Genomic DNA, 11911 nt, shown 5'->3' with positions numbered 1-11911 from the left:
AATCCCATTTTGTTGTTCAGTTGTCTCTTCGTGACCCCATTTGGGGGGCAGAAATACCAGAGTGGTTTGCTGTTTCCTTTTCCAACTCATTTGACAAACGAGGAACTGAGGCAAACACGATGAAGTGACTTGTCCAGGGTCATACAGGTAGAAAGTGTCTAAGACTGGATTCTAACAGCTTTTCTTAATTCCAGTTCCCAGTGCTTTATCCACTTTGTCTCATGGTTATCTATTTACACCTCTTGGTCATATGAGCTAAAGAAAATAAATGGATCTCATTCCATTTACACTCAACTACGCGCCATTGGAACCATAGTTTGTTGTTGTTGTTGTTGTTGTTGTTGTTTCCTTATTTATTTTTCAGAGATAGTTCTTTAGCTACCTATCAGTGACCGTGATTACCCCTTATTTTATTTTTATTTTTATTTTTAGCAAGCTCTTTGCTCTCGAAGAGTCCACCATCCTCTCAGCTCCTGCGCTGGCAGGTTTGGGGTCCTCTGCGCAGGTGAGGTGTGAAAGTGACTCCCGGGCTAGTTTGTTTCAAAGCAGTAGGTTGTCTTCTTCTAAGCAGGAAGGAGTTAATTCGCCTCCCTCCAGGTTACCTGCTCAGGCAACGCTTGCCTGTGTCAGAGGGCGCTAAGTGGCTGTTCTGCCCAGGAAACAAAGGAAGGGGGAACTTAGGAAAAGCACTTCTTCAACTAGTTTGTGTGTGTGGCAGGAGGCTGGGAGGCTGCCGCTGGCGGGAGGCTGGGAGGCTGCCGCTGGCGGGACTCTGGATGTCTGCCCTAAGATGTGGAACTGGGGCTTCGGAAGCATCTTGTCATTCTGCCCTGCTTCCAAGAAGAAGCAGGCATTTGACTCCACTTGGAGAATTTAGACTTTCGTGAGTTTGCTCTTAAGGTAAGAAAAGCCTTGACTGGCTGCGATTCTAAAGTCACCTCCTGCCGGGAGCGTTTGCTGGGGCTACAATTTTTGAGGGTGTGGAAGTAAATAAGAAGGAAATGAAAACGATTAGCTCGTGTGCTCTTTCAGCCCTTCTTGGGCTTCTTACATTGAATGGAAAGGCTGGCTGGAAAAAGCCCCTGACAGCGAAATTGGAACTGGAAATCGCTTGTCAATATTTCTTTGCAACGGAGCAGGCAAAATCTCTTCAGCTTATACAGTATTGCAGCTAATTTTGCCTGGATATATAGAGGGATAGTCAGATCAATGGGGAAAAATGGGATAGAAAAATATCCTTCCTCTTATTTAGAGCATATGCAACCTCTGGGGAATCCTAGTTTAGTTTCTCTCTCTGAAGAGCAAATAGATGTCTCTTCCTGTGCTTAATTATGCACAAGTGCCTTACAGACACATTCTTGTATTTGGTTTTTCATTCGCACTTGTCTCAGCCATCCTCTCCATCACATTGTAAACACTAATTAATCCAATCGTTTTGTACTTCTGTGAGGTAACAACTTTTGACAAATTGTTTTTTTTTTGGGGGGGGGGGGAGGAGAATAGGAAAACCTTAACATAAAGGTTTAATGAAACTTCTTAAAAAGCACAAACTTGTTTTGTGTGTGTGTGTGTGTGTGTGTGTGTGTGTGTGTGTGTGTGTGTGTGTGTTTGTAATGACTGGAATGATTTAATGATAGGAGAGTGATTATTTGGGTTTTTTTCCTGTTTGCTATCTGAAGTCAAGTAGATCAGAAATTGACTTATGGCCCCTTTTCACCTGAGAAATTTTTATGGAGCTCTGGTACATAGGTGTATAAAATCAAACATTTACTGATAATTTCATGATCCCACATATGTGACCCCTATATGATCACAAACTTCAGTTTAAGAAGCTGGGCCTTCAAAGATGGGTATGTTTTGTTCATGTCTGTATTTTTACATTTCTCATGACAGAAGAAATGAGGTGATGTCTTGATTTTCTCTGCTACTTTTATCCTCTCTTCTCCTCTTATTTATTGTGGTTCCTGGTTTCTGGGCTTGTCCACTGATTAACAGTTAACACTTGTCCAAGGAGAATCAACAGTTTGGCCCAAGACCCAAAATTGGGGATATATTTAGGGAGTTAATTTCATATTTGGAATGAAAAAGCTGTGGGAAATGATATTAGATTTGAGTAGAAGACTTTCATTCTCCTGTTTCACTGTCTCACACTATTTTGTGAGTAGTGAAGGAGAATGTTATAGAGCTATATAGATTTTTCATCATAGTGGATTGTTTCAAGAATTAATTCAGATGGTTCATAGACTTTGTTTTGATAGTTTCCATCATGGTTATGTTTCCATGTCTCAAGATGATCTTTGGAAAGTTCCTACTTTTCACTTTTTCCCAACCTGCCGTTTTATTTTTATTAACAAATTCTAAACATGAGTTAAAAGAACAAAGAAAACAGTTGTGGTGCCCTTTCTCCTTCATTTTGTCCCTTACTCATAGTTTTTAGTAAGATTTGACTAGACAAATAGATATCAAAACCCTATTTCTAATGGGGACAGTCACCTGATTGTCACAATGAAAAGACTAGAGGCAGTCAATAACAAGCTATCTTAGTCCATGTTTTTGATGAGCAATTAAAAGGATTAACCTTTTAAAATAGTTCTGACCAATTGGGGATTATGGAGTTCTATCTATTTACTGTGTTTTAAAATAGAACTCCATTACTGCTGAACAGAAAGTGAGAGCTTTTAGTTTCAGCAGGATGCAGAATGACTCTGTGGGCCAGGAAGGGCTAACTTCTTTTCGAAGCATCTCTGCATTCAGCCTGGGCAGCTGACGTTTTCTGCCTCAGTGTCTCAGTTTTGTCATCCAGAAGATGAAGTTGATATTAACACAATAAATGTCTCATTAATCTGGCCATGGAGAGGGATGTTTTTACAAAAGTCACATTTCCAAGTAGCTGAATATTACTATCCTTTTAAACACAAAACTTTTTATTTTTAAATTATTTAAGATAGAGATCTTTCTAAAATATGCTACATATTGTCATTGTGGACAGAACATACTGAATGTGATTCTTGAGTTGGAGTCATCATGATAAATAACAATGATAATTCAGAAGGATACAATGTGATATAGCAGAAAACTTAACAGGCAATCAGTGCTTGGTGTCCAAGTCTTGCTCTGCTCCTAACAAGCCGTGTGTCTATGGGCAACTCAGAGGGCCCTCTGCTGGAAAATGAGAGCAATGAAATGCTTTCCAGCTTTAAATGTCTTGGGTTCTAATGTTTATCTAGGGTTGATTCTACACTAAAGCCCATCTTTTAGTTTTTAAAGCATGTGGAAGAGCCAAGTGTCTTGACCATGTTTACATTGATAGAACCTAAAGGGAAATTTTTCCAAAAAACAATTTTACTTACCAATAACATGGAAATAGCAATAGCACAGTCCTGAAGTCCTTGGTTTAAGAATACAAAATTCTTTCTTATCTCCATATGAAGCACATGTGGTTAGTTAATTTTTATCTGAGTCTGAGGGACACTAGCTCCTCTTAGGTTGGACTTTTTAATGTTCTAGGTAACTTGGAAGTCATAGCAACAACTTGAGTCTTAGTCTCAGGGACTCACCAAAGAGTTGGAATTTTGACATCTCCTTTCCTCCTTTCCCCAGGAAATTGGGATGAAAGTTGAATCTCGATTCCCTGATAACTTGAAGTTAATGTAGAGAATTAACTACTTGAAGATTAATTTGTGTTTCTATAGTTCCTTGAGGTGATAGGCACTTTCTAAGTGATTGTTGAATTGGGGATAGCTGGGATTAATAGTCCAAGGCTACTACTTTTCTGCATCCTTGAATCTACTTTTTTCAAGTTTTCAGGCTTCTTCTCCTTGATGTCTGTTTTTCTCTCTCTTCCAATCCCACTCACTGTTCTTGGCTGTGGCAATTTATAGACTCATAGGTTCTTAGAATTGGAAGGAACTCCAAAAGCCATAGTCATTTTATGGAAGAGCAAAGTGAGGCTTGGGGTAGATTAAGTGATTTGCTTAAGATCACACAGGAATTAAAGTGCCAGGAATAGGATTTGAACCTAGGATTTTGGACCTTAGAGCCAGTACGCTTTCCATTGTTTGTCTTTCCCTTCTAGTTTGCTGCTCCTGATTGATGATTTGGAAGACCAGATAATAATTCCCATTAGAACTGGATCTAAGTATCAAGCTTGGCTTATGGAAGGATTGAGAAAATGCATTTTTTTTTTTTTTACCTCTTCTCTGAAGTGGGAGGTTTTGACTGGGGGATAATGAATTCATCTGCATTAAACTACATTAACGTAATAGTTGGTTTTATTGAACTGCTTTTTTTCTTTTTTCTTTTGTTAAGAAGAAATGATTCACTGGGGCAGGGAGCAGAACAGAATATACTCAGAAATGAAAGTGATGGAAAAATGATATCAATATAACATTTAAAAAAGGGAATTACATTTCAAATAGAAGTAAATAGACCGAGGGGTTGTGGTGAAGGGTTTGTCTGAGAGGGAAGTGCTTAGCCTTCAGTATATGGATTTCCTGACATCTATTTTGGCTGCTTGGAGCCTTTCTTCACTTACTTTCAGATTACTGACACTATTCTAAATTGTAGAGGTTGCTGGGACCAAGTGAGAGGTTATTACCAGGCTGTTAAATTCATCATTGCTGATTGGTCGATCAGTTGGCCAACTCTTTGTGACCCTGTGGACCAACTGTCTGTGGGATTTTCTTGGCAGTGATACTGGCATGATTCTCCATTTCCTGCTCCAGTGGATCCATTTGTCAGGCTCAAAGGTTAAATAACTTGCACGCATCTCAGAATGGATTTGAATTTAGATCTTCCTGATTCCAGGCTCAGCACTCTGTCCACTGCTGTCTCTTGTCAAATTCATCAGGTTAATGTAAATGATAACTACTTAACCTATATAAAGTATTTGCAAATACATGAAATGATAAATCCTGAAGATAATTAATGTCATTCATAATGGAATACTTTTTAGTACTCTAAGATTCTATTGAGATTTTATTGGCATTTGACCCCTTCCTTCATTAATGTATACAGTCAAATTTCTTTACTTTAGTAGATGGTTTTCTTACAACCTGGTGATAAACTTTTGCAAATTCCAGGAGCCTAGTCTCAGACCACACACACACATACCCACACACGTTCAAGATTTTCAATACTCCATTTAGAATAGCTTTTGAGAACCGAAGATCACTTTGTTACCACAGGAACTTTATTGAAGACAATTAAAAGTAATTGAAAAGCTGACTTGCTCCTGTGAAAGCTCATTTTCACTTAATAGCTGAAACTAATTGCTGTCAGCCACTTGACAGGTAAACTGATTCTTATCACAAAGAATTACATTTACATCAAGTACATCTTTCAGGACATTCCTCCCAATTTTTTAAAATATTCACCTGAAGATCAGGTAATTCAGGCTAAGATCTTTAAGGAGCTCTGGTAAGGCTAAATGAAAAAATGCTAGTAATTTTAGAGAAATTAGGAATCTTATAAAGGAGATTAATTAAGAAAACTGCAGATTGTTCCTAGATTGCACTTATCTTCTTCTTCTTCTTCTTCTTTTTTTTTTTTTTTAACCAAAATATGAAAAAGCCCAATCTTTTCAACATTCAAGACCCTTGTCATTTAGGGACTAGATAGAGAAATGTGGTTAAAAAAAAATGAGTGTGAAACCTTAGGGGTAGAACCCAACTAGCAGAAGTTCACTGTGATGTGGTTAAAAAGTAGAGAGAAATGAAATCATATGAGTCCACTGAATGATATGCCTAGAGGATATTTTAGAAAGAAAGAATAGAAAGCTAGGATCCTTTGCAGAAACAAATTAAGAACTGGAAAATGTATTTTGAACCAAAGTGAGTAACATATAATCATAATTAAAACTTTATATTTGTCAATTTTCAAATTTCATATTTGTTAATAGCAACATTTTTAGTAATAGGACTATGTCTTTGATTTGGCTTATAAATGAAAATGCAATTTTTATGTCTAAAATAAAAAGACATGGGACATCTAGGTGGTGTAGTGGATAGAACACCAGCCCTGAAGTCAGGAAGACCTGAGTTCAAATGTGGCCTCAGGTACTTAACACTTCCTAGCTGTGTGACCCTGGGCAAGTCACTTAACTCCAATTGCCTCAGCAAAAATAGTAATAATAATAATAATAATAAAAGACAGAACTCCATTCTGAAAAATTGTTTAGGAGAAGAGTCATTTTCTATTTGTCTTATTTTCATCTTATGAAATATAACTTTAGAATTGAATTCTAAATCTGGAGAGATGACTCTTTTTTGATTCTTGTTCAATATTAGGTCAATCCATCAACTTGGAAGATCATTCTTTTTAAAAATATGTCTATCAGGGGGTTGAAGAAAAAGCAGCCAAAAACTTTCAAAGTCAAAGTGATCACAATGGATGCTGAGATGGAATTCAGTTGTGAGGTAAGAGACATGGTGATGTATTATTCACACAATATTTTATAATCATTAAGAGAAATAGAAATCTTGGCTTTGGTCAGTGTGGTTTCTCTGGAAAGTATTTGATAAGCACCAGAAACAGAAAGGAAGATAAAAAAAAGTTAAAAAAAAGTGTAATTTTCATAGATTTTCATTGATTGGCTTAATTGATTTTTTGATCTTCTGAGCACTAGATGAATTAGCTGTTATTCAGATTTGAAATCTTTCACCACTGGAATCCTGGGTGAGTGTGTCACAATGCTAAGTATTGTCTTGACACACAGCCACAAACCAGAAGCAGACATAAGATAAGCTTATATTGAACCCTTGGGTAGAGTCCTTTTGATGACCAACTCATACATGGGTTACTTTATTAATTTAGTCATCCTTATTGATCTTCCCCAAATCGTTGATAATGATCCAGGCATTGTTAAGGCTTATTCTTCTTTCAAGACTGAGCTGATGATTTGCTAACACTAATGTACAAAGAATATCTCAGGTCTGTGATACACAGTGGTACCCCCGTGTGAGCTGCTGGTCTCTGATCAGACAGGGAATAGTAAAAGGAGGATACTCCAAGAAACACCTCTTCCATCTGGGGAAGTCTCTCCTTGTTTCTGAGAACCTGAATACAGGAGGCCAGGTCCCCATGCAAAGGATTTCCTGGTTCTAGCCTCAGAACAGTGGGCAGTGCTGACGGCGGAAGGGTTCTGTGAAATGCCAACAGCATTGGGGAGTTTCTTGGTCTGAGGCTTTGGCCTTTATGTGAACTATAAACTGGAATGGGGTGGGAGCGGGCAGGCCGACTGCATAAAAGCAATCTCTAGATTTCATGAAGATTAAGTCAGAATCTTATTCTTGTTTCAGATGAAATGGAAGGGGAAAGATTTGTTTGATCTTGTGTGCCGAACTCTCGGGCTCCGGGAAACCTGGTTCTTTGGCCTGCAATATACTATTAAAGGAGTCCGTGCCTGGTTGAAATTGGAGAAAAAGGTGAGGAAAACCCCAAACTACCAGCCCTTAGTCTAATGAGTCTTTTAGAAAACATCACATCAATGATGGCAGTAACTCTGGGATAAAATAGTGTTGTTGCTTAGGGCAAATACATATGGTAATATACAAGAATGGAAATGATAGTTAACCCTATGTATTTTAAAAAAATGATCAACATTAGGAAAAAAAAAATCTTTAAACTAGTTGAAGATTTAAGGACAGTGGCCAAATACTTAATTATAAAATATCTAATTTTTTGTTTCTAATGAAATATGAAACTTTACCTATAAGAGGGAAATATAGATAAAATTCCTTCTTTGCATTAGTTTTTTGCCCCGATTTATTATATACTCTTTCATTCTATTTGTGATTGCCTTGGAAATAGGCATTGTTAGCATTCTGATTTTTCTCTGCAGTTGCTAATACATATTATTTTGTTTCTTTTTCTGTTTGCATGCTTGGAAACAGGTTTTGGAACAAGAAATTCCCAAGGAAGATCCAATAAAATTCTGTTTTTTGGCTAAATTTTACCCAGAGAAGGTGGAAGAAGAACTTCTTCAAGAAATCACTCAACACCTTTTTTTTCTGCAGGTCAGGGGGCTGATGAAAATATCACTCTTTCTTGAAATCCTGAATTTTCTGCTTCCTTTCCCTTCTGAAATGCTTATAATAAGATCAGGTAGGTTTCTTGTACCTGCCTTTCTGTCTGTTTTGCAAGTAAAGCTAAGTGTGATCTGAAGCCACTCAAATTGCTTATCCACCAGTACTAGTCTGCCTAAATTTCTCTTGCTTTCTAAGTACATCATGGGGAAAAAACCTATACAGTTATGATTTAGGGTTCCCTTTTCTGTCCCATTTCTTTTACCTAGCAAACAAAAGTGTGCTATTGAACTCTTTTCCAAGGAGAACATGGCTTGGATAGATAGTCAATCCCTTCATACTCAGATCATAATAGCTACCAATAATTTTCCCAAATAATAGTATTTTGGGGTTTGGGGAGGGCTAGGTTTGGAAGCTCAAAGTGGGTATAAACAAACCTTTATCTCATTTACTGCTGGATTTGAAGAATAATTATAGTGGAATTGCAACATAAAAGATTTTTGAATTCATCTGCAGACTAGTAGTGAGCAGACTCCAAAATTCAGTTCTCTTCCTTTGCTGATATTAACATAGCATTGAAGGTTTTTGGAAATGCTTTATACATATAACATGGGCATAAATATCCCAATTTTAGAAGTGAAGGCTCAGAGGGTGTGTAGGTATGGTCATATAGCTAAAAAGTTTCCATTGTTATTGTTCAGTCACGTTCAGTTCTTCAAAGATACTGGAGTGGTTGGCCGTTTCCTTCTCTAGGCCATTTTATAGATGAGAAAACTGAGGCAAACAGGGTTAAGTGACTTGCCCAGGATCACATAGCTAGTAAGTGTCTAAGGCTGGATTTGAACTCAGCTCTTTCTGACTCCAGTCCTGGCATGCTATCCACTGTGCTACCTAGCTTCCCTAAGAAAACTCAGGAAAGTGAATCCACATTCAGGGCTCTTTATATGGCGCAGTCTCTTAGTTAACATCAAAGTGAATAATTTGAAGACTTATCTGGGTGTACATAGCTCCACATTATTGTATCCTTAATGCCTGATATAGTGCTTTGCCTATAATAGATGCTTAATAAATATTTGAATCAATTATTCCCCCATATATCATTGAGTAGGAAATTTATAGGGTTAAAATACCTGATTTTCCCTTGGGCCTTGAAAATGTTATTTGACAGTGGTTTTCTAAAAGTACCTTGAAATAACAGGAACACCATAATTTTTCTCAAAGTTGCACAACAAAGACCAACTTTTTAGCTTTTCTTTCCTTCTGAACCTGCCTCAACTAGCCTTAATGTTTAGAGATGTAATTACTGAAATTCTCCTCATTCCAAAGTAGGAAAGCATGAGACCAAAACATATTTGAACTTGCATACTGTCCTGACGATAAAGCATTTAAGGTCACACCTGATTCTTAATTGCAGAACATGTTCAGACAACTGGATGTTAGTTAATTTTCACTTTGCAACTCAAAAATTCTGGCAACATTTATCCAACTTGTAGTAAGGGAAAGAGCCAAATACTTGTGACAAAACCTAGCCTTTTTTGCTATTGTCTGCAGCATTGAAAGGTGTAAAAAGAATACAGTCATCACAGCATTTATGTCAAAAGTAACATACTCAGCGGAAGCTCTCAGTCATTTTTCTGTGGCAAAATATAATGTTTGTATCATTTCGAGGATTAAAAAAAACTTCTTTCACTTTGGAAAGCAAAATATTTTCCATTTTTCCATTTTAATAGTTCAGCAATGCCTTTACCTGTGTTTCAAATCAAACCCATAAACTCAACTCATTTGAGAATAGAATGCAAAGAAACATGAGTCTTCCCTGGCTGGCTTCTGAGTGTCCTGCTGCATTTTGGGAAGGAGAACTAAGTGTGACCTGAAGTTTCTCCCTTTTCCCACATAGGACCTCATTAAGATTGGGATTTAGTCTTTCCTAAATTTCATTTTGTACATCTGAAGGAGAGATTTGGGTGGATATGTTGGTATGGACTGTGGTAAGGGCTAGTAAGATTCCCAGAAACTCGCCCATGTAATAGTCTAAAAAGATGAAACGCAGGGGAGTTGAGTTGGAAAGAGGCAATTGATGAATGCTCTTCTCATGAATGTGGTGCCCTGACTCATCCTGCTTATTCTCATGTCTGAATTAGTTTGGCTTTCCTTTTAATTCCTCCTTGCATTAGGAGAACACATCTGCTTTTGCCACTGAAATAAGATCCTGGGAGATAATTGAGAAAACATAAGGGATGTTTACATCCTCCCTGGGTTTGCAGTGGTAAGCCTGAAAAAATTGTTTGCTTTCCATCCTTTAGACTTCAAAGTCATATTTCCTTTTCAGTCAATACTTAGCCTTCAAATCCATCTAAATTTGGGGGTGGGGTAGGCAGGGCAGGTATCAATTCATTTACGCTCAGGGGCTCCAAGGTGGCTAACATAGGTAAATAGGGGTAGAATCTCCAATCCTTTGTTGCTGTAAGATTCTCTGGAGTATTTTCTTAGGATGAAGACAGGGAGAAATGGGCCTCAGATTGTGTGGAATGAATGGGTTAAATTCCCTCTATCCATAAAAGTCCTAAATAAAATCCAGTATCTAAGTTGTGACCCAGAAACAACTTCTCTTTCTGGAACATCTCCAGAAGCCTCAGCTATCCAGAATACTATCCCCCAAAAGGAAATAAACTGAAAAGACAACCAGAATAGACATCATTCATTAAAGCTGATTGTGAGCATTTCTATAGAGATTTAAGATCTGTAAAACACTGTACACATATCTTTTTTGATCCTCACCACAACTCTGGGAAGTAGGGGCCATTGTTATAGTCCTTTGACAACTATTGTAGAGACTGAGACAGATGGAACTTTTGTTGTTGAATTTGTTCAGTCACAAAGAGTCCAGCTCTTTGTGATCCCGTGGACTATAGCATGTCAGGTCCTTTTATCCTCTACTATCTCTCCAAGTCTGTTCAAGTTCATGTTTGTTGTTTCCATGACATTATCTATTCATCTCATCCTCTGTCATCCCCTTTTCCTTTAACTTCAGGCTTTTCCAACATCAGAGGCTTTTCCAGTGAGTTCTGTCTTCTCATTATGTGACAAAAGTGTTTCAGCATCAGCTTCTGTATTTGACTTTGCAGCGAATGGTCTGAATTCATTTCTTTAAGCATTGACTGATACGACCTCCTTGCCATCCAAGGGAGTCTCAAAAAGTCTGTTCTAGCACCACAATTTGAAAGCACTGATTTTGTAGCACTCAGATTTCCTTATGGTCCAACCCTCACAGCCGAACACTGCTACTGGAAAAACCATAGTTTTGACTCTATGGTTCTTTGTTGGCAGGGTGATGTCTTTGTTTTTTACTGTGCTGTCCATATTTGCCATAGAACTCCTTCCAAGAAGTTTTTTTTTTTTAATTTTATGACTGCAGTTGCCGTCTGCAGCATTTTTGAGCCCAAAAATATAAAATATAATGCCACTTCCATTACTTCTTGCTCTATTTGCCGGAAAGTAATGGAACCAGTTGCCAAGATCTTAGGTTTTTTACATTAAGCTTAAAACTAGCTTTTATATTCTCTGCTTTCACCTTGATCAAGAGATTTCTTAATTCTTCACTTTTTGCCATCAGAGTGGTATCTTTTGCATATCTGAGATTGTTGATGTCATCCTGCAACTTCAATTCTGACTTTTGATTCATCCAACCTGGAATTTTGCCTTGTGTACTCTGCATGAAAGTTAAATAAGGTGACTATATACAGCCTTGTCAACTTCCTTTTCCAATTTTAAACCAATTAGTTATTACATGTTTGGTTCTAACTGTTGCTTCTTCTTTTTCTTTAGAATGTTTTTTGTTGTTGCATCTTGATCAATATTGTGAACTCTTCTGACCACAGTTCTTTAGG

General features: G+C 37.5%; 1 protein-coding gene across 1 annotated transcript in view; it reads left to right on the top strand.

Moving 5' to 3' along the window:
- The first annotated feature begins 704 nt into the window (after nt 1-704).
- The window catches only part of LOC127558742 (merlin-like), a 52756-nt gene continuing 41549 nt past the window's right edge, over nt 705-11911 (top strand). The window contains exons 1-4 of the mRNA XM_051992015.1: nt 705-900; nt 6288-6416; nt 7299-7424; nt 7893-8015. Of these exons, the coding sequence (XP_051847975.1) occupies nt 6327-6416; nt 7299-7424; nt 7893-8015 (339 nt within the window). The 5' untranslated portion in view covers nt 705-900; nt 6288-6326. The remainder of the gene's footprint in view (nt 901-6287; nt 6417-7298; nt 7425-7892; nt 8016-11911) is intronic.

This window comes from Antechinus flavipes, chromosome 4 (assembly GCF_016432865.1).
Source record: "Antechinus flavipes isolate AdamAnt ecotype Samford, QLD, Australia chromosome 4, AdamAnt_v2, whole genome shotgun sequence".
In the NCBI taxonomy this organism is placed as follows: Eukaryota; Metazoa; Chordata; class Mammalia; order Dasyuromorphia; family Dasyuridae; genus Antechinus; species Antechinus flavipes.
The sequence above is the reverse complement of the archived record's forward strand: the minus strand, read 5'-3'. Positions and strand labels throughout refer to the sequence as shown.